The sequence below is a fragment of the Vombatus ursinus genome, unplaced genomic scaffold (assembly GCF_900497805.2).
Source record: "Vombatus ursinus unplaced genomic scaffold, bare-nosed wombat genome assembly UNPS02000749.1, whole genome shotgun sequence".
Lineage (NCBI taxonomy): Eukaryota > Metazoa > Chordata > Mammalia > Diprotodontia > Vombatidae > Vombatus > Vombatus ursinus.
In genome coordinates this window covers 25,023,167-25,050,541 of record NW_020940527.1, presented here as the reverse complement: position 1 = coordinate 25,050,541, position 27,375 = coordinate 25,023,167, and the positions used below count along the sequence as shown (strand labels likewise).

The 27,375-nt window shown below is 49.6% G+C and overlaps 1 protein-coding gene across 2 annotated transcripts; it reads right to left on the bottom strand.

Annotated features, from left to right (window-relative positions):
• LOXL4 (lysyl oxidase like 4) lies at positions 1-17,701 on the bottom strand. 2 transcript variants are annotated; one of them, XM_027860298.1, is made up of 16 exons: positions 17,612-17,701; positions 14,284-14,532; positions 11,602-11,901; positions 10,569-10,747; positions 9,529-9,734; positions 8,333-8,371; positions 7,817-8,024; positions 6,957-7,140; positions 6,616-6,770; positions 5,868-6,035; positions 5,527-5,689; positions 4,775-5,018; positions 3,072-3,187; positions 2,647-2,783; positions 2,063-2,174; positions 1-952 (listed from the first exon to the last, which is right to left on the bottom strand). In XM_027860298.1, the coding sequence occupies exons 3-16, from the start codon at positions 11,873-11,875 to the stop codon at positions 882-884; spliced, it is 2,256 nt and encodes a 751-aa protein (XP_027716099.1). In that variant the 5' UTR covers positions 11,876-11,901; positions 14,284-14,532; positions 17,612-17,701; the 3' UTR covers positions 1-881. The 2 variants fall into 2 exon arrangements, with proteins under 2 accessions (XP_027716099.1, XP_027716106.1); XM_027860305.1 differs by having other exon boundaries at positions 14,415-14,532.
• Between the last annotated feature and the right edge of the window lie 9,674 nt (positions 17,702-27,375).

Below are 27,375 nucleotides of genomic sequence, written 5' to 3'. Positions count from 1 at the left end.
TTACATTGCAAAACTTATTTATTTATTGTGAAGTTCACTCTAGAGACTTTGTTCAGACCTGGAATTAAATTGGACCAGAGGCCAGTCCTGAGACAGAGTGACCCTGAGGCAAGCATGTTGATGACAGACATCATTCTTTGGTGTAAAGGCCCCTGGCATGCCCTAGAGCCCAGATTTTTACTGTCCACTGTGTTTTCTCGGGCCATTGTTCTGTGTGACCGATATATACATCCTCACAGACATCAGGCACTAATGGTGACCTGAGGCCTAAGTTGCCAGGGAAATGGGACCCATAGACACGCAGCTGAGTGTGGGTGAGGATCCAGAAAGAAGACTGGGCAATGGTGCAGGTGAGGAGAGCGGACAGAAAGCCGTGGCTGGTGCAAAGCGTGAGACCAAATCCACTGACTTCTGTGATCATGTTGACTTAGACGTCACTGTTGACTTTTACTCAAGCTGTGTTGCTCGAACTGCTCACAAAGAACAGTTTATTCCATCAAACTTCTGTTGGCTTTATCCCCAGTTTCACTGCAAAATATATAAAGCACCGTAGAGATGGGGCTCCTGGCCATCCCACGAAGGTTAGAGTCTGTGGAGCCAGTGGATGGTAGCACGGAGTCTAGGGAAAGGTGGCTCTGTGAGAGACCCAGGGCTTGGCATCTAGAGGCTCCATATGACAAAGGCCCAGGCCCAGTGCCATCCTCAGGGAGCTGTGCACAGCCTGGTTTGGCATTCTCTCCTTCCAGGGCTCCCTGAGTATATTCTGGTTGCTCCTGGGCACCGTCCCCTCCTCAGGAGGCTGAGACTCCATGGAGGCTCTGGCTCCAGTAAGCTGAGGTATCTGGTGTGTGGGCAGCAGGTGGAGGGTTATGGCCAGGACCTCAGATGAGGTTGTTGATGAGTCGCCGCTGCTGTTCCAAGGACACTTCCGTGTTGGCTCCGTAGGCATCACCTGTAGTATGGGACGGTCAGGATGAGGGGGAAGCATCAGTTTCTCTCCCATCTCTTTCCCCATGACCTCATCATTGTAAATAGACACATCTAGCAGGAGTCAGTCCTGTGTCCTGGCGCCCATCCACAGGAAGAGAACCCCTTCCCACCACTGCCCCCAGACAAGGAGGTGATTTCTATGAAATCGGATTGAATAGACCGAGGCTTTGCTAGAGGCCTCTTTAGCATCCTCAGAAGTCATGGAAACTCACTGTGAAAGAAACATGGTTTCTCTTCCCCTTTCACTTCCATGTTCATGGAATGACACCCCAGTATTCTAGAGCATGATGCTCTGTGTAGGATAGGCATGACTCCTCCCATGCCCAGCCTCCGGCCTCCATCACTCCCACCATTATCATTCCTAGCTGCTACTTCCAACCAGACCCTGCATCATCTTCCAAAAAACCAGCCTTCTCGTTGCACAAGCGCACAAAAGGCCTTGCACATAAGTAATCACTTAAGTGTTCAAGTTCAATTGAAATTAGGCGCAATTTGAAACTGAAATCAGGGAAGGTCTCACAACTAGACGACCTTTTTGTTGCCCACCACCCTTCACTTCTGCCCTAACTCCTCCTGCCTTGCTCAGGATCGGGTAGCCACAGCTTGAGATGAGAGTTCAACACTGCCAACCATTTCTGCCGCTGCTGCCAAGCATTACCATTGTCCATGTGGCAGCTAGGGCAGGGAGAGGCTAAGGGTGGGTGTGGATAGGACAAAGTGCCAAGAAAAAAAAAAACACCTTGTTTTCATCTTTGTCTGTAGCTAGGAGTGACTGGAAAGGTTGAAGGAGGTTGGGGGGGCAGACAAGAGGCTATTTCTTGAGAAGGCTTTGGGGAGCTATAAGGGTCATGTAGGGGTAGGGGGTTAATACTGGGAAGTATTAGGAAAATAGGTTCTGGACATCCCATCCATCTGCAAGCCTTTGCTAGGGAACCCATCCTTCCCTCAATTGAATGCCCCTCACTCAAGGTGAATAGTCATAACTTGGAACGTAGCTCTACAAGTCCCTCCTTCACAAGGTCAGCAACTCCAACCCAACTGGATTCTCCCACCTGCCCTCACAGCCCATTACCTGTGTGACAGCCGTGCAGCCAGACCCGATGCCCATCATACTTGCACCGGCACCGCATCATGTTATTGGAGAAATCTGACTCAGCCACCTCAAATTTGGGATTTACAACCACCTGAAGGAGAAGTAGGAGACAAAGAAAAGAATGTAGAATCAGTAAACAGCGTAGGGGATGGGCCCATTGGGTGTTTTAGTGAAAAAGTGGAGAGGGGGGATTGGGAGGATTGCAGCCGCCAAAGTGGAATAGACATCTGGCAAATTAGACTGTATCCGTGCTGGTAGAGAGGACATTCCAGAAACAGACCCCACTAAACATCCTCTAAGGGCAATGTTCTAAAATCTTAGATTAAACTCAATCTCCCTCAGCATCAGTTGGCCTGTATAAAAAATACGGTTGGTCATTCTTGCATTACCTCTCTCACAGGGTCTTTTGGAAGAAAGTGTTCATTTTTTTGTTTGTTTGTTTTTTCATAGTCTCAGTGACCCCAGTGAGGTAGACTGAAAAGCACTGTTCTCAGGACCCCAGAAGGAAGAAGGTAGATTTGTGAATTGTGGTGGACCTGATCCCTGGGATGAACCAACATTACCTGGAAGATGTAGTCCCCGGGCTGCACATCTGTAATGTCCACCCACTGGCAGTCAATATCATGACGATAGGTATCCCAGCAGCCCACAGTCACCCCTTGCTCTCCAAAGTTGGCACAGGCATAACGCCGCTGTAGCCCTGAAGGAAGGCAACAGCAGCTTCAGAGGCCTTGGTTGGAGAAACGTGCTTGGGAAATAGTGGCCTATGGGATATCCTCCCCCTGCGTATTCCTAGGGACCTGGGCAGCAGGAGGACTTCCTTTAGTTGACTGCTAGCTTTCTCCAGCCCTTACCTGAAGGGTCTTTGAGGGCTCGGAACGGTAAGAAATTTAACAGCATGGGGAGAATGGGAGGGGGATGGGGAAGAACCTGAGAAGAGTCTAGTCGGAGAATCGAGGGCCGGCTGTTTTTCCTGGGTACCATGTACCTGTGGGGCAGTTGGTGTCCTCTAGACAGAAGCTAGCCTTGTGTCCTTCAGCAACCTTGGAGCCGTTGAGAGTGAGAAGGTCATAGTGGGTGAAGACTTCAATGCTGTGGTAGTGCCTATGAAAGAACCAAAGCTTGTCACCCCTGGCATCAGGACAAGGCCTGTTCTGGGGGAATGTAATAGCAGAGCAGTGCCCAGAGCTGCCACCTGGATGCTTGACCAGTGTTTGGCCCAGGGCCTACTTTCCAACAGTGTGGTCCCTGCCCTCTGCCAGGCAGCACAGCAAGGCTGTCCCTGTACACCTGTCCTCCTAAGCCTGAAAGGGCAGCTTGGCAGCACAGGGCATGGTAGGGGCTGGAAGCTGGGTACCATGAAGCCTGGGGACCTGTATGGGAGCTAAAATGCCTTTAAGGGGAGCTCTTTCTTCCATGTCAGGCTGAGACCAAATTGCTAGTGTGCTGTCCAAACTGGCAGTAATAACAGCTCTGTTGGGAATGTTGGGAATGGTGCTTATTATCCTGGGTAGGACCAAGTGTCCAAAATGCCTCCTCCCCACCACACCCCTTGCATCTCTTTTCCCTAAGGGAAGGTGTTTCCTATGCTATCCTTATCACTGGCATTGTGTCTCTGTCTGGTTGAAACTCTATCACATATCTGGGACACCATGGGCTTTCAACCTTTCCCCCCTGACTTCGGGGGTCTCCTGACATCCCCCAGCCATTGAATGACCAGGAATTTGTGACTAGGTTCTCCAAGAGCCAGCATCCTGGGTGAAGTACCTAAGATGCAGAAAGAGCTCAGAGGGCTAAGGGGCCAGGACAGTACCAGAAGAGTGAGCCCCTTCCAAGCTCACAGATTTTTGGGTACCATTACCCTGAAAGGATCCTCCAGGAGAAGGTGCCAGATCCAAAGTTGCCACAGGGTCTAACCCTGTTGGCAGAAGCCTCTGTGCCCAGGAGGGCAGTGGAGTTTGGGGCCAGGACCCTGAAGAGCCTTAACTAAGAATTCTGGTACCTGGGGCAAATTCATTTTGGGGTAGGGGAAAGATGCCAGACACCAGAGGCCTGGGGGGAGGTAGGGGTGCCAGGCTTCTTTCTCTGAGTAGGAGAAACATCACAAGCATCCTCTATGAAAAGGGTGGCATGGGTCCCCAACAGGGCTGAAAGTCTGATCTATGCTTCCATGGTGCCATTCAGCTGACGTGAATCCCTCTCCCAACTCTCAAGAGAAGGTGGGTAATGTGACAGTAGCATTGTGGGAGGTGGGATCCCAGGAGGGGTGGGAGCCCAGAGGGTCAGGGGAGCCAGATCATTGGGCAGGGTCAGTCATTCAGTGCCAGGCTTCTGTTGGAGGAAGTACACCCTGTCCCCCAAATGTTTCAGTGTGTTGGGACAAAGCCCTTCTCACATGGCCAAGATTTTAACTCTGACTCAACATGGCAGCAGCTAGGAAAGAAGGAAGACACTGCACACACAGTCTATACCCACCATGCCGTGACTCTACAGTTCCTGCCTTGGAGAAGGAGACCTCTAACCTCTAATCAGCCACCCCCGGGGAAAGCCCTTCTGCAGGGGACAGTTAAAGGTCATAGTTGCCTAATGCCGTGGGATAGCAGAGAGCATAGAAGCCCCATTTCAGACTGAAGCACCTGTTGCCCTCATTAGAATAGGCTTTGCCAAGCCAAGGCTAACGTGGGTGCCCACCTGTGGCACTGGTGCCAGATCCAGCTATGGCGCCCGGTCTTAGGTCGGAAGTCTGCCCGGCCAAGGTTGTGGATTTGGGAGGAGAATCGCAGCAGACGACGGTGCCCATAGGGCCACTCCATGTGGTCAGCTGACTTCGAGAGACAGTTTTCCTCATGGGCACAGTAGAGCAGACTCAGTGGGCGGTCCTCCAGGTAGGCTGTCTCTTGTACCAATTGTGCGTTCATCACCAGGTCTGGGGCACCTGGAGTCAACGGAGGGCCAAAGGCTAATGGCATCCCCCAACCCCACCCCCCAAAAAAGACCTTCCTTCCTGCTCTACCAAACTGCAGCCAGGGACAGGCATTCACCTGAATAACACTTCACATGAATACTAAGGAGTTCTGTACAGTCACATGTGAGGTTCACAAGGCAGGGAGACATTATTATGCCCATTTTTCAGATGAGGAGCCAGGGTTCAGAAATGGAAAGTAACTGTTCTCCAAGGTCACATGGCTGCTAAGTAGAGGAGACAGGATGTAAACCCAGCCCTCCTGAGTCCGGGGCATTATCCTACGTCATCGTTCATCATTTTATCAACTGCCGAGGGCCGAGGCTCCCTTCACTCACCTCCCCCTATGCCAGGAGGCCCGGCCTCAGGCAGGGGCAGCATCTGGAGTTGAGAACAACCCCCACGGCTCTTGCAGCCCAGGGACCATGGCCCGCCCTGTCCACGCCTCACCCAAGGCCCGTATGCCCCTGTCGTTACTCACTATCTGTACAGGTGACGCCTGCTGAGAAGCGGCCAACCCCGTGGGAGCAGTGTACCGGCCCATGCCGCTGACACTGCTGCAGAGCCAGCTCTGTGCCCGAGCAGCGTACCCCACTCATCACCACCTTGCCAGCCCCTGGAGTGCCCTGCCAGTACCAGGTGTCCTGAGGAAACAGCCATTGCAACATCAGTCAGCATAGACCACCTTGCCACAGCAACAAACTTCAGGGGGGGCCTAGCTCCAAAAACCCAGAGACTTTACCAAGGGGTAATACCACCCTTCCCCAAACTCCCATGAAGCAGACCAGAAAGGGATCATTGGGGAGGCCATATGGAACCTACCTGGATGGCGTGGCTGGCAAAACCCATCCCAAGCTGCCTACAGGCCACCATGGCTTCATTGAGTCCCCAGAGGTCACTACACACAGCTCCCCATTGAAGGGCCCCATTCATCTCCACCAGAACCTCCACCAGGCCCTCCTCTGGACTGCGCCCACCAGCCAATCGAATCTGCAACAGCCAAAGCCTTGTGAATAGCGACCATCTCCACCCTCTACAGATGGCGATAATGTCCTTGAGTGACTAGGAGGTGTTAGCTGAGGACTGCTGCAAGGTCCCAACTGCCTCCTCTCCTAGAAGACCAGAAATTCCCACCATTAGACAACACTCCCCTAAGGGTAAGAGGTTTTGTTTTTTTTGTTGTTGTTGTTTTGTTTTTTGAAGGCAAGACTGTGGTCTCTATTAAAAACACCTGGTACCTAGGAGAAAAGATCTGTTTCCCTTTCTCTACTAGTGAAAAATAGTTGACAGCTGAAGGTATCTGAGATCTGCATTTAAGAGATCAGGTAGAGGACCTGGAGTTTTCAAAGGGAGGCAAAATGCCCTGAGGGCATTGGAGGACACAGAGAGGAGGCTGGGCCCTGGCCAGGGTGCCCCAGGGAACCCTGAGCCAGGGAACATAGCCCCAGCACCTCTCACCAAGGGCAGCTGACCTTTGTAGTGGAGGTACCAAGGACATTGAGGGCCAAGGCTGGCATCTCCCTGTGGAAGCCCTCTGGGGATGCCCCTCCTGCTCCCAGCCCTGGCTCACCTGTTTCTGGAAGTCCATGTTAGGGATATTGCATCTGACGGCGGCATCGTTCTCATGCTGACAGCCACTCTGAGCCGCATCGTGAGCGGAACAGTCACTGAGGACCCTCTCGTACCCACTGCACCGCACTTCACTCAGGTGGATGGGGCCCAGCCCTGTGCGAGAGAAGGGGACGGCAGAGTTAGTCTCTCTGTAAGCCTGCCCCCTTGAAATGGTGTCCACCTAAGCCTCAGTTTCCCCCTCACTCCATGTCCACATTTATCACTTCGTGGACCCTGCAGGATGAGCACTATGTTACCCCAGCTGGGGCATCGGGCCCTATCTCAGGACTCCTCACTCACCTTGGCCCAGCTGAGCCCCAAAGAGGACCTCCCGGGCAGAGCCAAAGCCTAGCTGGCGACACAGGACACTGGCTGAGATCAGATTCCATTTGTGGTCACAGATAGTGCCCCATTGGCCGTTCATCAACATTTCTACGCGTCCCTCACCCGCCTGGGCTCCAGCCCGAAGCCGCACCTGGGCCTCCTGGAGGGAGAGACCTGGAATGAGCAGGCAGCTTAAAAAGCAAGAACGGTGTCTGGGTAGGGCAAAGAGGCTGGGGCTGGGGTGTGAGGAGAGCTGGGGTCTGGTCCTGGCCCTGCCACAAATTCGGTGGGTGACCTCAGCTAAGCCATGAGACAGGGTTTTTTGTTTTCTTTTGTTTTTAATCTATAAAATGAGGCTATTGATGACCAGAAAGGTCCCTTCCAGATCTTAATCTTCTGTGATTCCAAACCTTTCACATGCCAGAAGTTGATAAAGCATCCTTTGAAACAGCCTAGCACCATAGAAAGAGCATCGGACCTGGAGTCAGGAGAGACCTGTGTGCAAATAAATCCCAACTGGGACATGTACTATGTGTGTGTGTGTGATGGTCTCTCCGACCTCACCTTCCAAATCTGTAAAATGGGGTTCCTTACAGTGTGAATGCTTACACTGCCTACCTCTCAGGGTGGATGTGAGCAAAATATTTTGCAAATTTTAAAGCACTTTGAAAATATGAGCTGTTTGGAAAATGCTCCCCCCCAGGAGTAACCTTATGCCCTGCACCTTAAAGCACCTCTCCCCGGGAGCCCTAGTCATTCATTTCTGACCTACTGTTGGGTCTGCTTGTCATCATTAAGAATGGCCTTCCTTCTCCCCTCCCCATAAAAACCTTTACCTCCTTACGGCGGGGTTTCCCCTTGGGGTAGCGGAAGCGTGGTCCTGCCACACAGCTGACCACCGCATGGATGCCTGTGGGGCAGGCCGGCCGCAGCTTGCCCTTTGGTGGGGACACCTGCACTTGGCATTTAGCCATGTGGGGCTCGGTCCCCAGGCAGTTCACCCGGTGGATCCAAAAGGAATTCTTCTTGGTCAGGTTCCTTAGCCTGCAAAACAAGGGAGGAGGAGAGCATGGACTGCCTGGAGAGAAGGAGGGAGGGAGGGAGGGAGCAGGGAGAGAGAGACAGACAGACAGACAGACAGAGACAGAGCCAGACAGGGAGGAAGGGAGGGAGCAGGGAGAGAGAGAAAGAGACAGAGACAGAGACAGAAAGAGAGACAGAGAGAGGCAGAGAGAGAGATAGAGGGAGGGAGGGAGCAGGGAAAGGGAGGGGGCAAGAAGAGGAGTGAGCAAGAGGAAAGGGAAAGGGAAAGGGAAAAGGCTGACCCTTCCACCCACCTCCCCACTCTTCACCTGGATTTGGGGTCCTTTATCTTCATATTCCAGAGTTTTCTGTGGTTGAAAAAAACTAGAGGTGAGGGATCAGAACGTGGCTACATGGACCCTTCCCTTTAGCCCATTCCCAATTGCTCTGGGGACAAGCATTGGGGTTCCATGGAGAGAGCCAGACGATCTGGATTCAAATCCTGGTTCACCCTACTTCCTACCTGTGTGTCCTTGGGCAAATCATTGCCTCATCCTGGGCCTCAGTCTCTTTATCTGTGAAATGAGGGTGTTGGGCTCCCTCTGAGGGCTTTTCATACTCTAAATCTATGATACCCTGCCTGTTCACTGAGTCCCTGAATCCATCCCTTCTCTCCACTGCCTCCTTTCATTCCCTCCGCATCCAGGGAAAGAGAAATCACCCATCAAGGTGAAGGTCACTGGTTCTCGGGAGCGGCAGCCTAGGCTGTAATCAGAGCTACTGGGGCCTCCCGGGGTGGTGACTGAGTCAGCAGCGGCCCAGACATGCAATTAGTAGAATTTAGGCCAAGCCCGGGCCTGTGTCCTGGCAGCAGCTGAGGCAGGAATCACATGGTCCCCGAGTGGCCCCTTGTCACCCTTCATCCGGGTTATATTGGTCTGTGGGGCAGGGAGGCAGCACGTGAGGCTGTAGCTTGGGGCAGAGCCACATGGAGTCCAGGAGAGAGGAGGGACCTGGGGGAGGGAGAGAATTCCCAATTCTGTGGAAAAATAAGGTTTGACCCTCTCTGGAGCAGAGCCCCTACCCAGGCCATTTGGAATTAGAATCTTGGCTAGCTTGGAGTCACCTGACATCCAGCCAAAAACACCAATTAGACAGCACTTTAAATGGATTTGACGTAGTCCAGATTTTTACTTAGGAATTTCAACATGAATATTCTCATTAAATTCCTTTAAATGTTGCAGCTTTTCAGTTTCACAATTAAATACTTTTGTCTTGCAGATGGATTTTTTCCCTCCTTTCTTCTCTGGTCGATTCTATTTCTACACTTTCTATCTGAACAGTCCCGTCTTAAGCTGGTCGCTGTAAAATGGAGAAGCCGAGAGTGTCCCTGGGTGACTACGGTCTGGCATCCTTCCTACTGCTTGGAATCCCTGAACCCAAAACATCTAACCTAGGGTCACACAACACTCAATCCCTGACCCTCAAAGTTGTCCTTGCCTGCTGGCGCTCAGGACCTCCGTACCTGTAGAAGGGGGTGTCGACTGGCACCTCGCTGGGGAAGCCCAGCATCCCGCAGACCACTCTGCTGTTGTTCATGGTCCAGTCCTGGTCACACACCTGCCGCCAGTGGCCCTCGTATCTCACCTCCACGGCACCCTCCAAAATGGGGCTGCGCCGTTTTGCACTGGCCAGCACAGGCTTGATGCGCACCTCCTCTAGCCGCTGTCCCTGTCCGAACACACAGGATCACACAGACATTGAGGGTGTAGGAAACCCCCGGGGAGTCCTCCAGGGAGTCTCGGGGAACCACCAGGAGTGAGCTCCTGAGGCTGGGAAGGTGTGCGGCCCCCACTTCCTCTACCCAGTCCTTAGATCTTCCGTCTGCTTTCTGGGACCCCCTCTGGCCCTGGAGTTGCCTTGTCCCAGGCAAGAGCCCTCTCCATCAGGTGGGCTGAGGGTGGCTGCCTTCAGGCTGGTGGCTATCCCACGTACAGAGCCCCGCCCTGCCTGTGCTTGGTTGTTTGGCCCTGGCTGTTTTTAGCTCTGGGATGTTTGTGATGGGAAGAGGCAGCAATTGTGGCCAGCTGTGTGGGTGAAAGCCCACACTTGGCCTCCCTGTGCTCCCTCCCAATTGGTAAGCTGCTTCCGCCATTCCCAGCAGGCCCAGCCTCTTTCTTCTCCAAGTCTGCTCAGCCTCAAGAGACAAGATGCTCACTGGCCTTGGGACTGGGCCTTTGCCCTCACTGGAAAGACAGCCCCAGGGCCCTGGAATTCATTCTAAGCCCAGGGATCTCTTACTTCCTTATTCTGTACTCTCTAGGCTCCCATCATCAATTCAGTATATTTAGTAAGCATTCGTCTTGAACACGGCAGTGTCCTACCCTCAGAGGACACCAAGATCAAAAAATTTTGCCTGTCTTCAAGGAGCTTTCATCCTACGTCATCCTACTGATGTACACTAAGGCGATCTCTCCACCCATGACCCCAAGGTCTGTGCGTTTCCTCTGTCCAGAGCCAGAGAGGGGCTCTTTTTCCAGGCCAGTGTCGATGCTGTCTCCTCACCTGTGGCCCCAGGGTCTGGGATGGCCTCTCTGAGCGGTGGCCAGGCAAGCGCTGGGGATGGCACACAACCCCGACGTCTTCCGAGTGGCTGCAGTCACTGACGCCCCAGCCATTGAACCTGCACTCTGCCAGGGAGTTCTCAGTGCCTGCACAGCGCACGTTATCCATCCAGATGCGGCCTGTGGGGGGAGAAGGAGTGGGGGACGGGTGCTTAGAGCTAGAAGTAGATGAGGTCAGAGGCCGCTGGCCCCACTTTTTTTCTTAACCTTGAAAAGGTTAGGAAACTAAACTCAGCGACTTTCTTTGAATCAATCAACACACAAGCATTTATTAAGCAACTTCTATGTGATAGGTACTGCACCAAGCAGTCCTGTGTGGGAAAATGGGACAGTGTTTGTGGTCAAGGATATCTCTTCTGCATAACAAAAATCAGTACTTTTCAGGCTTACAAAGGACTTTACTAACATCTCCTTTGATCTTTACAACAACCCTGTTATTAGCCCTACTTTGCAGATAAGGAAACTGAGGCTGAAAAAAGGTATGAGTCTTGCCCCTGGGTTACACAGCTAATAAGAATATGGGGCAGGACTCAAACTCAGATCTTTCTGACTCCAACTCCAACACTTTGTCCATTATGTCACCTTAAGAGAGCTATCTCTTCGGGTTTTTGTTTTTTTTTCTTGTCCAAGGGCCTCCTTGAAGATCTCCCTGGCACCTGAAGGTAAGCACCCCCCGGTAAGGAGACTAACAGAGAGAAGGGGAAAGGGGGGTCAAGGGAAGTTAAGGTTAGAAGGGACCCTGGAGATGATCTAGTCTAAACGTCTCATTTTTAAAATAAGGAACCTGCGTTTCAGAGAAGTGACTTGTCCATAATCGCCCAGAACCCAGGTTCTTTCTCCTAAGTCATGCTGCTGGGCTCTGGTCCTGCTCTCACCTCTCCTGCGTCCTGGGTACATCAGGGGCTCTGGCATGAGCTCAGCCCTGGAGAGAGAGCAGCCCCTCAACCCTGTTGCCTGGCAGCCCGGTCACTCACCTTCCCCTTGACCATACTGGGCACTGTGCGCCCACGTCAGAGCCGACTCAAAGCCAAGCTGGCGGCAGGCCACATTGGCCTCTGGGAGGCTGAAGTCATCGTCACACACGGTGCCCCACTGGCCCTCGTGCAGCACCTCCAGGCGACCCTCCTCAGGCTGGCTCCCAGCGCCCACCAGCCGCAGTTTAAGGGATCCCAGTGACTGTTGCCAGCTTAGCAGGGCCTGGCACAGCCACAGCAGGATCAGAAAGCAAGCAGGAGGTAGAGGCCACATCAGGATAGCTGCAGGAGCTCAGGAATCTGGGGAAATAAAGAAGATGATGATGGTTAAGCACCCAAAATCCACTTGGGCAGTGGCTTTGCCCCATCTGGGGATCCCAAAGTCTCAGATGGAATCCCCAGCCTTGCCCCGCTTACACAAGGTGGTAAGAAGGACAGTACCTGGCACACAGTAAGTGCCTAATAAGTGACTGTTGACTGACTAAACGTAATGCAGCAGCAGTCTGAGGAATACAGCATCTCCACTGATGCTTCCGTTTATGGAGCAGTAGCAGTAGGTCCTAGGCTGCATCCTCAGAAAACTGTCCAGGACCTTTGGGTTGTGTTGAAACAATTTAGCAGCTGGGTAAAGGAAGGGAGTGCCCTGTGCCCCTCGGTGGTCTTGTCACCGTCTGGCTAACCTGTGAGTTACCCTCAAGCTAGTCAGCAAAGGCCCAACAATGGTGGTCGCTAGCTGACTACGAGCTTGTGGCCAGCTCTACCAGCCCCAGTAACACTGGGGGGGAGTGGAGGGAGAATGCTTCCCTCCCCCGGCTTTGGACGTGCCCTGCAACAATTGCTAGGGTCTCATCAGGGCTTGAGCTCCTTCACTGAGGGGCCCACCCAAGGCTGTGAAGGTGCTTCCTGGGCCCCAGGAGGCCAAACCAGCTTGTACCGAGTGCTTTGTCTGATTGCCTAGGACTGACCCTCCACGGAGGTGAGGGAGGTAGCCACCTGTGCGGTGTAAGTGGGGGGAGGAAGAGAGAAGGGCGTCCATCCTTGAATCTCTCTCCTCCCTTCTCGCCTCACTTGCCAAGCTCCCCAGGAGTGCCTCCTCCGGGTTAGACAAGAGAGGAAGGCTGACTGTCCCCGGAAGGTTCCAGCACACACTGGAAATGCACGCATGCTGGGGTTCTCAGATGGGGTGGGCATGGAGGGAAGTTACCCCCGGGCTCCTCGCCCCCAGACACACACCTATGATTTCATTGTTAAAGGGAACTCCCGGTAGGAAAATCCCTCTACCCACAATCTTAGAGAATGGCTGGGGGCACTGAGAGGTTGAGTAATTTGTCCAGGGTCACAGCTGGTATGCGCTGGAGTGGACACTTGAGCTCTAGCTCTCCCCTGGCCTCTTACATTTTAAAAGAATAGCTGACATTTCCTAGCAATGGTATATTATTAACAGTAACAACAATAGAGGGTTACAAGATTGACAAAGGCAATTTGCATTCATTATCTCATTTGAGCCCCGGATCTCCCCTGAGAGGGAGTACCATTGCCCCCATTTTACAGATGAAGAAACTGGAGCTTTGAGAGGTCGAGAGACTGGCCCAAGGAGACACAGTTAAAGTGTCAGGGCTGGGACTGCGTCCCAGGTCCTCTGACTCCAGCTTCAATGATGCCCCTCCTACACCGAGATGCCGCCATTAAAAATGTAGAGAGGAGCAAGCAGTTTATGAGGTTATCTAATTGTAACTCTGAACACAGAGAATGGGGAATGGTGAAGTTTGATTTGGTGGGAGTCAGACGTAGCCAAAAGGAGAGCAGCTGTGGAGAGGGAGAGAGTCGGAGGCGAAGCACTGGGAGTGAGGAGTGAGGCAGCAGGAGGACTTTGGAGGCGGGATTAGCGGGGTGCAAGTGGATAAGCATTACTTGGAAGCAACAACAACAATGACCAGGTCTCCTGGCTCCCAGGGCTCTGCCCTGGGCTCAGAACTCCAAGTAAGGCTAAACTCCCTCTCAGCAAACCTTCTGCCCTAAGCAGCCAGGAGCTAGATGGCGTCAGCTCATGGAAACAGTCCAGGCTAGAAGAGCCTTTAGGGATCATCTGTTCCAATCCCTCCATTTCAGAGAGGGTTCTGGAATCAAGTCTCCTGCGCTCTTCCTCTGAAGCTTCTCATCCAGCCCTTCCTCTCCACCTTCACTGCTGCCATCTTGGTCCAGGTTTTCACATGGCGTCTGCTGGGATACTAAACCATCTAAGAGTCAAGAGATCTAGCCTCTTGGCCCAGCTTTGACTTCTCCTCTGTTTCATATACTGCCATCAGCTTGCTAGGTTGCAGCAGGAGGAAGAGCATAAATTCAGAGGCAAAGGTCCTGAGTTAGAATCCTGACTCTTCTACTTACTACCTGGGAGAGACCTTGAGTAAGTCATTCACCAGTCAGGGCCTCATCAGTGAGACACAAGAAATGGACTCAATGGTTCCTTTCTGCTATGGATCCATGATACCAGGATCTTCCTAAAACTCTGCCTTCATCATTCCCCTCTCGCCTCCCCACATTGCTTCCTAAGTCAGGAATAAGCAGCCCACACATTTGGGTGCCTCAGATTCTACCAAACTACTCAATCGACTGCAGCAAAACAGACACAACCACGGATCGTTCTTTGTTTCAGAAGTCAACATTTCGGTCATTGGGCCATACCTGGCATAGAGTGATGCCTGTGGGTCACTCCCGGCCCCTCTCACCAAAAATAAAGAAATAATCACACAGTGTATGAGTCTCCCCGTGTGGTCAGAGAGGCTTGGAACCGTTAGTGGACAAAGAGAAATAACACCTTGGTCAGTTAGTCACCAGTTTGGGTCTGGCCCAGAAGGAGAGGCAGATCTTCAGGTGGGCGGGTCTTCAGTGTGGTTTGTGGCTGACAGCACCTCTGTACCCAATATGAAGGAACTGGAAAGAAAGAGACAATGTGTGGTAGAACATCACTGATCGGTAAAACAGGGATAAGGAAAGGCACAACAGTGGGTTTGAGAGGTCCCCACTTGATACCTGTGTGATTAGCCTCAGTTTCTCCATCTGTAAAATGAAGGCTTAGACTTGATCAAGAGAGTCCTGCATTAGATCAGGGTACCTTCTAACACAATGGCTATGATCCTGTGGTCTTACAAACTTTATTGTCCCATTTGGCTCTAACACTGTGATTCCAAGGGGGAAGGAGAGGCTTCATCATGGAAACGGAAGCCAGGTAACGGCTCCAGGATCCCTTTCCTTCACTTTCCTCACTAGATGGGAGAAGTTCATGTAGCCACTGACCAGCCTGGTCCCCACTCTGAGCCCCCCCCCCCATCCTAGGCACAAAGATCATTGATTTAGAGCTAGAAGAGACTAGTCCAATAGTGTCAAACTCAAATAGAAATGGATCTTCATGGGTCACATACCGACTTAGAAACCCACAAATTAACAGCATCTATGTTGTATTGTATTGTTATTTATTTTGTTAAACATTTCCCAATTACATTTTAATCTGGTTCCAGTGCTCAGGACTTTTGCCTCAGCTTGATAGCTCTGATCTAGTCCAACCCTATTTTTCAGAGGAGGAAACTGAGGCCCAGAGAGATTGTTACCCAAGTAGTAAGTAGCAGAGTGGGAATGAGAACCCAGATCTCCTGACTTGCAGCCTATGGTTGTTCCTTCCTTTGTCTCTGATCTTCTGCATTGCTAATGATGTGTTGATCATATTCTGTGTGTGTGTGTCTCTATTTCTGTCTCTGTCTCTCTGTTTCTGTGTCTCTGTCTCTGTGTGTGTCTTTGCCTCTCTGACTCTCTGTCTCTGTCTGTCTCTCTCTTGTTTCTGTCTCTCTGTCGCTTTTTTTTCTCTCTCTCTCTCTCTCTCTTCTACAATTTCCCCATATTGGTGGCAGTGAGACTGCCACCCACAAACTATACCAAAGACTAGCTGGACCACAGACACACCTCTACCTCTGGGTCAGACCCAAGATGGTGACTAACTGGCCAAGGTATTCTTTCCTTTTGTATACTAAGCAATTCCAAGTCAGGATTCAAACCCAGGTCTTTGGACTCCAAATCTAGGTAGTCCTCCTTCCCTGGCTTCATGCAGCTCGATCTCTGCTTTGGGTGGGCTGATAGGATGGGAGGGGGATGCTAACAGAGATAGTTGGAAATAGGAAAGAGAGGCAGTTAGAGAAAAGGGATAGGGCGGGAGACGAAACAGAAAGGTGTCAGGAAAGTAAGACTCTCAGCATGAGAGAAAGTCAGCTTGAGTGCCAAGTTTCATTCACTAAAGGGAGGCAGCAAAGGCAGGGCATGCAGATGCGGGGCTGTAGGTAACCGGGTATTGGATAGGAAAAGTGAGAGGGACATGTGAGGAGCAGGGATGGGGGAGAAGAATGAATGAAATTCCATCATGGTATGGACTGATTTTTGACCCTGGCAGAACTGTGTGAGAGCCCTGGGGTGGGTGCCAGCTCTAAGCTGAGCCAGGACACAGTTCCCAGGCTGGTTCCAGCTCAGGGTAGAATGAGGCACCTGCTCCATGGTCCTTGCCAAACAAGACTGGCACCTGGCCTGACCCGGCTGAGCAGGAGAATTGCTAGGTATGGGGGAATCCCAGAGCCTGCTAGGAGGGCCGGTGGGCTGATTGTTGGGAGAGGAAGGGAGCAGTTTGGACCTGAAGGACTCAGGTCACTCATGCCGCCTTTCCCCCAGAGCCTCCTCAATCCTGGGCTCACATGCGTGAGAAAAAGTGTTTGAGTTGTTCCCCTTAGTCCGAGCCTCCTGTGGCATACGGGATGGAGAGAAGTCGAGCTGTCCGTTTAGAATCATAGGCTATAGAAGGTCAGAGAAGGAAGGACTTTCGAGATCTTTGAGTCCAACTCCATTTTATGGATTTAAAAAAAAAAAACACAACAAACCCAGAGGATCAGAAAGGTAAGATGTCTTACTTATGAATGGCAGAGGTGGGACAAGATTCCTGCTCTTCTGATATTTAGACTAGTTCTCTTTCTACTACACAAATCTATCTCCTAAACCGAACTTTAATCTATTTCAAGCTAATGGGCTGAAGTACCTATCTTTCCAGGTTCACAAAAAGTGGAATTTAAGCCACATATCACTCACCTCTCTCTAACTCTAAGGAACATCCTTTCTTTCTCTCTCTCTCTCTCTGTCTCTCTCTCCCTTTCTCCCTCTCTCTCTCTCTCTCTCTCCCTCTCTCTCTCTCTCTCCTCCCCCTCCCCCACTTCCCCTCCATCTCTCTGTCTCTCCTCCTCTGGCTCTGTTTCTGTTCCTTTGTGTCTGTGTCTCTCCCTTCTGTCTCTCTGTCTCTCACTGTCTTTCTCTCTCTAACCTAACCTACTTTTGCCACGGACCTCTACACACTTCTGCCAGCCTCCAAAGGTTGTCAACCTTGCCCAAAAACATCCACAAAAAGTTACCCATAAAGAAAGGATGTGTTTATAACCACGTGCAAACTAGTTCAGTCATTTTACCAATCAGTGACAGGCTTATAAGCAATTAGCAAACAGCTGAGGACCAATCCAATAATACAATCCAACTTACTGAATAATAACCGTCCTTTTTTTTTTTTTTATCATCCAGAACTTTACTGTTTTCAAAGTACACACATCTCTATCAATCCTGCCCCAACCCGACTGTAGGCTAAACAAGAGTTCTTATTCCCTTGCATATGAGAAAACTGAGGCTCAGAAGGGTGAATGGGTGAATGGGTTACCAAGTCAGTCAGAGGTGGAGCTGGGCTTGGAATCCAGATGTCTGGATTCCTAGGTTAGTGTTCTTTCCAATGCAACAAGTTCTGTTTAGACATAGCCCAAAGTTGTTTAAAAAAAATAAATCCTCCAGAACTCAGAGTCAGACAGGCAGACACAGAGAGCTGGGAGAGATAGAAAGAGAAATATCAAAAGATGGAGGGGGCAGGGGGAGAGACTCCAATAGAGAACTGAGCATCCAGGAGATCAGGGATACTGACTCAACATTCAGTTGGTTCACTCACCTCTTGGAGCACAGAATGGGTCGGGGTAGACTGAGGCTGCTGATGCTGCTGCTGCTGTTGCTGCTGCTGCCACCACCTCCTGTATTGCTTCCTGTCAGGTAAGTCTTGGAGCTGTCCTGGCCCTTATATCCTGGTTCCCTGTTCTGTAACCCCCTCCCTCTACTCCCACCTCCAGTCTAGTCTCCTGAAGCCTAACGAATCCATGAGGAGGGGATGGGGAGGAGCTTCCGGGGGCCAGATGCCCAGCAGGAGGGAACCAGCTTAGCCCAGCCCAGCCCAGCTCAGCCTCCTGGGCACGAACCTGAAATAACCAGGGCCTGGCTCCAAGCTCTACAACCTGTACCCCACAACCAGGACTACCTCACTGGGCGGGGAGGGGTGGGGCGCAGTGAGCTGAGCTCTGAGGCTTTGAAAGGGTGAGTTTGATCATGGAGGCTGAGGCTAGAGGAGAGAAAGGAAAACCTCAGCCCTGAAGGGCTGGGGAGGCGCTCCCTCAGCTCATCCAAGGGCTTGTCCCAGTTCCCTTCCCCAGAGACTAGGCAGGCTCGCCCTGTGCCCTGTGCCCTGTGGCCAGGCTCCTGGTGACACGTGCATGTCATTCTTCTCCCCCCACCAAGAATTTTTTGCACGGCTTGAGGTCTTGGCAGTCGCAGGCAGCCCAGCACAAAGTTTGATGGAAGTTATTTTCACTGGCTATTTTCTGTTTTCACCGAGGACGGAAGGAGAGGAAGCAGGCATAAACAGAAGCATGAGAAATCGAGGTCAGATAGAGGGAAGCATTTCCTGGCAGCCGAGTTTGTCAAATATTGGAACAGATTACTTAAAGGTTGTGAAATCCTGCTGGAGTTTGAAAGGGGCTTTAAAAAAGGGATTTGTGTGACATGGTTTAGCTGTGGTCCTGCCTCAGAGGTGGGAAGTATAGACTTAGTCCTCACCATTAATAGAAAACATTTGTTGAGCCCATGTCACATTTATATCCTTCTTCATACCCCACCCCAGGTCCTTTCTTTCTCACCTCATGGGGAAACTGAGGCTCTTTCCCTAGGTCAAGGGGAATCAGTGGAAGGATTTACATCCTTATCCACCCAAATCTTAATTCCATTTTTTTTTGCCACTAATTCACTATGTGACTTTGAGACACATATTTCCTCTCAGTATTCTCATCCATAAAATGGAAAAAATGACCCCAGCCCGTCTACTTCCTTCCTGAGCCCCAGAACAGGGCCTGGACCTCTCTCCACCTTAGGTGAGCCCCCCCCATCCTCTTAGAACCTTGACTTTAATCTCTGTCAGCATCCTCTCCCCCTCTCCCAGACCCCTCATCCATGTCTATAGCCTCTCTGTCCTGTCTGTAACCCTGCCCCACCCCAGTTGGAAGTGAAATATTCCTGCAGCATGTCCCTGAAATGAGTCAACAGGAAAAAATGCTTCCAAACCTGGGTCAGCTGCTGTTTGGAGAGGCTCCTGGGACACTGAGGCAGCTGTGGCCGGCATGCCAGGTATGCTGTTCCTGCCTGCCCTCATCCCCAGCCACTTCTAATGCTGAGCCAGGAACAACACCGGGCGACTTGGAAACACCGAAGCCACCGGCTGCCAATCATTCTCTGTGCAGTCAAGTCCTAAAAATACGTCCCCCCCCCCCCACCCCAGGGCCTGGAGGGTGGGGTGCTTTTGAGCTGGGGTGGGGGGTGTAGCCCGGAGTTTCTGGGAACACCGGAAACAGGAGAAGAGGTGACCTCCACGGGACTCGAGAGCCCCAGATACGGGGCTCAGTGAGCGATTACTGAGGGCTTTGGAGCAAGGGGGCGTGGAGTAGCCTCCCATCGCCTGCTCAATAGAGTTCAGACTCCTGGTCCTGGCATTCAAGGCCTTCCATGGTCTGCTTCAAAGCTTCAAGTAAACTAGACCGTTTGTATCCTTTGCTCTGCGAATAGCAGCCAAATCAACATGTGACAATAGACATGTGTTGAGAATCGTGCCACTTCCGACACACTGGCTGTGTGTTCCTGGGCAAGGTCCCTCACCTGTCGATGCTCTAGACCAGTGGTGACAAACTCAGACTGAAACAGGGGCCGCTAAATGAAGCATAAGGATCCCTGCATGTCGTATATTGACTGGAAAAACACATTTTAAAAACTGTGCATTTTCTTTTTTTCCAATTACATTTAAAAACCATTTTTAACATTCATTTTTTAAAAACTTGAGTTCTAAGAAAACCGCAGGTTAACATTATCTATGTCCTATTATAGTTTTGTTTGTTTGGCTAAATATTTCCCAATTCCATTTTAATCTAGTTCAATGGCACTAGGGAATGTTGCTGGCTGGGGGAGGGGAGGCATCTTTGACACCTCTATTCTAAAGCAATTCCTTAAGTCAATAATCGAGGAAGAGGTGCCAACCTGCATGGTAGAAGGAATTTCTTCCTCTGGGAATTTCCTATACCGATGAAATAGCAGTTGCAGCCTTTATCTCTAGGGCTCTACTTACTATTGCTACAACTTCCCAAACAAAAATACCTTTCCCTGACCAGGAACCCCTCACGCATCTTGTCACCCCTAACTAAAGTGAAAGCTTCTCTTACTTCTGCATTTATAACCCCGGCAGCACCTAATAAATGCTTTTTCTTCATTCAGCCTACACACTTTCCTGCCTCTGCGTCTTGGCTCTCCAAGTTCCCTGGACCAGGAGTGTCCTTCTCCACAGTAGCACCCCTCTGTGAGATTCCTGGATCCTTCAGGACTCAGTTTAAACACTGCATCTTCAGGCCGAACCTTCTTGGATGGCCCCGTTGCAAATAGCCCTTCGTCAGTACTCACAGAGCACTTTGTTTACAACTCTCCTACCCTTGCCTAGTTTATTTTGCACCATGGTTATCTGTGTATACATCCTAGTACAATAGAAAGAACATGTGCTCTGGGAGTCTCAGAGGATTTCTAGTCAAATCCCACCTCATGCGCTTACTTCTTGTACAACCCTTTCTTGTTGTTTTGACTTGCAAACTACTTTTACTTGGTTCTTACATATATGCACTCAAGTGTCAATTTCGTTAAATAAAATAGAAAAAGTCAGTTCTGTTCCAATCGCATTAAAAACTATTTACAAATCTGGAGGGTGCTGGCATTGACGTCATGCAGAAGGAAAAGCAAATATGAGTCCGAGAATTATTCCACTTATCAAATCTATACGCTGAAATTAGCTCTTCCTGCCAAACTGATATACAAAGTCAGGTTGTGTGTATATACCTCCCCATCTTTCCTGAGGATTCCTATCGACAAAATCACTCAGGCTCCTTTTTGAAGCTCCAGTTTGAATGTAAGGATATGGAGAAGGAAGCTGTCTCCAATTTCCCACAGAAGCTTTCATGTGAGACCAGTCAGATGGAACGTCTCTTAACTTCCCTACGCCTCAGTTTTGCCAAATGTAAAATGAAGGGATTGGACAAGATGGCCTCTTTAAATCTATGATTCCATGAGATGCTGGCTGCTGGGAAAATTGTTACTAGTCATTGGGAATCGAGCTGAGTCGAGGAGGGTCAGATATATGGTTCTCAAGCAAAATCTGGGCACTATTTCATCACCACGTGTAGCATTTCTTCTTCCCTGCCTTCAAAGAATGGCAGGATCTGATCCCAAACCATATAAGACACTCAGGAATATACTAACTCTCCCCATAAGCACTTCCTGGAAATAAACCAGCTAAGACCACATATTACACTAAGGGGGACAGGAAGCAAAAACCAGTCCTTCATGGCCCAGTTGACTCAAGTTTCCTGGAGCCTTATCTGCTCCTCAGCTGGTTTAACCAGGGTGTTGGTGTTGTTCAGTTGTGTCCGACTTTTTTATGACCCCATTTTGGGGCAAAGACACTGAAGTGGTTTGCCATTTTCTTCTCCAGTGTTTGCATTTTACAGATGAGGAACTCAGGCATGTAGGGGTTAAGTGACTTGCCCAGGGTCACACAGTTGGTAAGTGTCTGAGACCAGATTTAAACTGAGGTTTTCCTGACTCCAGGTTTGGTGCTCTATCCACTGCATCAGCTAGGTGCCTGTCGACCTGAGTAAATCAGTCATTGTACTATGCTGTAAACTATAAGCAATGGAAGGTTGATTTAAATAGCTACACTTACCCATACCAGGTATGAGTGAATCCCTTGCCTCTTATCTCTGGTGCATGTCTCTGGCTGAGGTCCTTCATCCTTAGACTTTTGCTAACATTTGTGTTATATGTAGCCCTTTTATGAGACTATAGTAAAGGAGATTTTAAGATAATTCATTATCTCCTCCGAAACTTAGCACAGGGCTCTGAATACAGTAGGTATTTAATACTTTTTTTTGTTGATGTTGTGGAATTGATGTTGAAAATGGTGTTTCAAGGAGATGGATCTGGCCATGATGTGCAGGATAGACTGAAAAAGAAAGATGGATATCAGTGAGACCAGCTGGGAAGCTGTTTTCATAGAGTGGGATTAAATCCCAGCTACACTGCTTCCTACCTGTGTGACTGTGGAGAAGTTACAACCTCTCTGAGACTCAGTTTCCTGATCTGTAAAATGAGGGGGATGGGTTAAGTGACTTCTAAGGTCCCTTCCAGCCCTAAATCCGAGATCTTCTGATCCGGGCATGCTCGGGTGGGAGCCTGGACTAGGATGGTAACAAAGGAAAGAGAGTAGCGACCTCCGTAAGCACCGAATGCTAGAAGGAGTTAATGCTGAAGTTAGGAAGGGGGCATTAGAAGTCATCCATCCAACCCCTTGATTTTGTAGGAGAAAGAGAGGAAGAATTCCCCTCAAGGAAAGTGCCAATTCACCAAGTTTTGAGCTTCCCCTCCCCAAATGATTTTGTTTGGGCTTTTTATGTATTTTTATTGACTTATTTATGTTTATACATTATGTGTCCAACACTACCCCCTCCTCTCCCAATTTCCGCCCAGTGTAAGTTCCTTAAGGGAAAGGACAGTTTTGATATTTGATTTTGGGTCCTTACTGCCTAAGGCACAGGGCCTGAAATCTTCACTGATGTTTGTTGTTCAGGAATTGAAATGCATTGAAAACTTCAGCGTCAGGGTTTTTAACCTGGAATCCACAGACAACCCCCCCCACCTCTTTCCTCCTCAGGAACTTGGATGGAAAAAATATATTACATGCTTATTTCAATGTGTAATTGGGTACATTTGTAATCCTATGTTCTTTAGTTGATTCATTTAAAAACATTCTTCAGAAGAAGGGTTCATAGGCTTCACCAGAGCGCCCTAGGGCTCCAGGACATAAAAAAATGTTAAGCTACCCTACTTTCAATGACTTCCTATCTCTTCTAGGGTAAAATACAGACTCCTCCATTGTTATTCAAAGGTCTTCACGACCTGGGCCTGCCTTAGATTTCTGGCCTTTTCACGGCATCTCTACACTTTGTTCACTCACTGTAGAATCCAAATATGTTGGCCTTCTTCCTGTTCCTCACATACAACTCTCCATCTCCCTCTTCCACATCTTTGCATCAGCTGTCCTCCATACCTGGAATGCATACCCTCCTTCTCTCCACCTCTTAGAAGTCCTCACATCCTTCAGAGTTCAGTGGGGTCCACCTCTTGCCTGAGACCTCTCCAGCTCCACCTTCCCCCCAGTTGCTAGATCCCTCTCCCCATAAAGGACATTGCTTCTACTCTTTATATATGTAGCATCTGCTTGGAGGTACATATGCTGCTGCCTCCTCTAAAATGCACTGTGTCTTCAGGGCAGGGCCTGTCTCAGTTTTATGGTTGTATCCTCACTACTTAGCATAATGCTATCAAGTACTTAATAAATAAAAGCAAATAAAACTAAAAGCTAGCATTTCTATAGTGCTCTAAGGTTTGCAAAATACCTTACAAACATCATCCCATTTTATCCTTACAACAATCCTAGGATCTTAACAGACAAGGAAACTGAGGCAGACAGAGATTAAGTGTCTTGTGCAGACTTACCCAGATAGTAAGTATCTGAGATCACATTTGAACTCAGGTCTTCCTGGCTCCTGGACCAGGTCACTATCCGATGCACCACCTTATTCCTGCAAATACTTGTTGCTTGATTGAATATAAACTCTGCAAAGGCAGTTGCTATGTTGTATTCTTCTGTGTATTTTTTTTTTCACAGCACTTAGTCTGTTCTCGTAGAACTTATGGTCTAGGTAGATAGAGAAGACCTTTCTGTGAGATGTCTAGTTCAATCTAAGAGATATCCCCAGGTGGTAAATGCGGAATTAATTGCGCATCAATTCTTCCAAATGAGCAGCTCGAGTTCAGAGGGACAAGGCTCACGGGGGGGGGGGGGGGGGGGTGGGGCGGGGGGGGGGGGGCGGGGGGGGGGTGCGGCCGGGGGAGTCTTTATGGGGAAGTTAGGATAATAGTAACAAGAACAATGATAATAATCGCTATCTGCAGAAGTGCTTTAGGTGTGTGATCTTTTGGTTTCAGTGGCTGTGTGAGGGAAGTGCATCAGGCATTATTATTCCCATTTTACAGATGAGGAAACTGAGGGTCCAAGCAGGAACACGGCTTCCCCATGGTCAAAGAGCTGATCAATCAGTTATAGAATCACATCCCCGGGAGGGGACTCAGGAGCCATCTGGTCTAACCTGAATCCCGAGAAGAAACCCCTCCATCACACACCTGACAACGTGTCACACAGCCTTTGCTTGGAGGGCAATTCCACTACCAACTAGTTGAAGGGAACTCACATTTATTCAATGCCTACTATGTGCCAGGCACTGCACTAAGTGCTTTACAATTATTCTCTTATTTGATGCTCACAACAATCCTGGGAGGTAAGTGACTTGCTCAGGGTCACACAGCTAGTAAGTGTCTGAGGCCAGATTTGATGCCCAGCACTCCGTCTCTGTGCCACCTAGCTGCCCAGGCAACTCAAACCATCTACTAGATAGGTCTACCCAGCGGGACATTTTTCCTTACATCAAGCCGTGTGTGTCCCTCTCTATAACGTCCACCCTTTGTTCATGGCTCTGTACTCTGTGCCTAGAAGAACAAACCTGATTCCTTTGCCATATTAACAATGCTTCAAAGGCTTGAAGACAAGTACCATGTCCTGCTGTTCAAGCCTTCTCATCTCCAGGCGAAAGATCCCATTTCCTCAGCTGATTCTCCTGTGACATGACCCTGTGCCCCTCCGTTACCCTCATTAACCCTCTGAGGACACTCATCGGTTTATCAATGGCCTTCCTAACAGGTGGTCCCCAGAACCGAATTCAACACTCTAGATATGGTGGAACCAGGGCAGAGTACATAGCAACAGTCCCTCCCTGGTACTCTATGATGTCAGTACACTTATCCCCGGCTTATGATTATGTTAGCACTTCTAAAATAGCATTTGTGGTCAAATATAAGTTGCAGAGTATGCTATTTGTCCCTCGTAAAAGTCATCTAGACATCTCTATCTGGTTAATTCCTACCACTTCAAATCAACTTCTCTTCACCTTCCCCGCCCCCCATTCCAGTGGCCTTCAGAGGGGATTAGAACAGCAAGTGGCAGTGGGAGTTTAGTCAACCCCATTGACTCCATCTTGTGATTCAATTCTAGAGCTAGCTGACTTTCCTTTTTATTCAGGGACAGATCTAGTTCAATTTCTGTCTTGTGAGAAAACTTAATTCAATGATGGGAAACTTCATTGCACTGTTTAAACCTATTCCTGTGTGACTGGGAAGCGGAATATCTTCTATGACTGCTTAGAGATCATTAACCAAGGACTTAGGTTATGCTGACCAGAAACCTGGTCAGATCCAAAGATTGATGCCTCTCAAGCAGCCCCTTGGTCTTATCTGAAAACTGACCCTGTACTGATCAATCAGTTATTGTTTCCATTTTCCTTTGCTTGAATACAGACACACTTTTTCTGATTTCAGGGAATTACACCTGTCTGCTCTCCCCCTCCCAACTTGGAAAGTCCCTGATCTTTTCTCCAATTAGAAATCAGATTACCTAATTTTGTATCCTGGTTCATTGTTTTCTTTTAATTAATTGGTCTTAGATGATTAATTGACTTTAATGCATAAAAGTCTGTCTCCCCCTGTATTTTGGGTCCAGTAGTAAAGCTCAGGAAGCCTGCTCTCCTTTTATTATGCAATTGCCATGTATTGCTTGATAAATTGATGTGCTCAGAAGCAAGAACCTTTGTTTCCTCAGTCATTTCATCTTTTACCTGCCCCACTTCTCACCTGGAGATGCCTCCATCCCTGCAATTTCTTTCTCTCATTTGTGAGTTTGTCTTTTGAACTTCACTTTCAAGAAATCCCACAAGAGTTATGTTCACCTCTAACCCGGCTCAGCTCCTGACTGTCTGGACTCCTTTTCTACCTTGCTCCACCTACAGAGTACCTACCTACCCGCACACCTCCCCTGCTCCCCCCCACCAATACACCATACCACACCACACCTTGGCTTCTCTGCTCATTCTTCTGCCTTGTCTTCCCCCGTTAGAATAGAAGCTCCTTGAGGGCAGGAACTTGTTCAGTGTTTAGCACAATGCCTGGCACATAGTAAGTGCTTATTAAATCTTAATCTAATCTCTTCTTTAATGACAAAGTCACTGCCCCAATCACCAGACTTAAAACATCAGCCATTTCTGGTTCTCTATCTCAGTGGTCCCCACCACTCCCTCCCCAGCATCCAACCAATTACCCAGTCCTGTCAATTCTAATAAAGTAATATTCTTTACATCCATCATCTCCTTTCCATCCTCACCCCAGCAATTCTAGCTTAGGCCTTCATTACCTCTCACTGTGGCCGAGCTGGGCTTTTTGACTCTAAGTCCCCTACTGTACACTTGCCTCCCCATGCACAACAGAACTGATAAAGATAGGGCTGGCCCAAGTCCATTGGCCCTGTGAGCTGGTAGAACCCGAAGTGGTCTATAATAGGGTGCAGAGCTGGACTGGCATGAAGCCAATTCCAAAAGATGGTTAGGATTTGAGTAGTGGAGGGGGTGAACTGGGGGGCGGGAATGCATTGCAGGTGGTGTGAATGGCATAAACTAAGGCCCTGGGGGAGTGTGGGAAGTTAACTATGAAATAGCTGAGAGAAGTAAAAGGATTATTAAGCAGCCTCGAGTGCTCAACGAGAGATAGGCAGCATGAATTTGAAATGTGCCAAGTTCAAGTTTGCATGGTTCTGTGATCTTCGGCCTGGCACAGCAACCAAGAAAACAGATGGTGGCAGTGGGCCAGGTTCGGGTGGCAGCCCAGCAGAAGGTTAAGAGACCGGGGTATTAGTGAAAGCAGCGCTGGCCAGCCATGATCTTTAGCCTGGACAGAATGGCAGCTAGCAAAGAGCAACATCCTCAAAGGAGAGACAAGAGGTGGCATGGACCAGGTGAGTCAAACCACCGCCAACACCTTCCCTCAGACCCACATGGAGACAGCCCAGGACTCTAAGCCCAAGAGCCTTGGCATAGCAGCACCACGGCCCTCCTTCCCTTCCGCAGTCCTGTATCCATTCCAGCTCCTGAAGCCATCATTCAGGAAATCAACCCTTGTGGAATGTGACCTGGCAACTGCATCTGCAGAAGCTACAGCCTCTGCCCCTTTGGCAGTCACAGCTTCTAAAGACCCAGAAAATTGAGTTTTTGCCACCCAAGTCTTGGATCCTGTTAAACAGCTCAACATCAGAAGCTGATCCAGTTTTATCAGTGGAAATAATGTAAAATAAGATGGATCGTCCTCTTTCCTTGATGCTGCACCCTAAGGACCGTGGGGACTTTCCAGCTGACTGGCAGGTGA

Excerpts from the sequence above, each read along its gene's own strand:
- LOXL4 (XM_027860298.1), bottom strand. The coding sequence starts at position 11,875 with ATGTGGCCTCTACCTCCTGCTTGCTTTCTGATCCTGCTGTGGCTGTGC. Across the intron at positions 8,372-9,528 it reads GTCGACACCCCCTTCTACAG|AAAACTCTGGAATATGAAGA; the intron begins GTACGGAGGTCC and ends TTTCAACCACAG. Across the intron at positions 953-2,062 it reads GCTGCACGGCTGTCACACAG|GTGATGCCTACGGAGCCAAC; the intron begins GTAATGGGCTGT and ends CCCATACTACAG.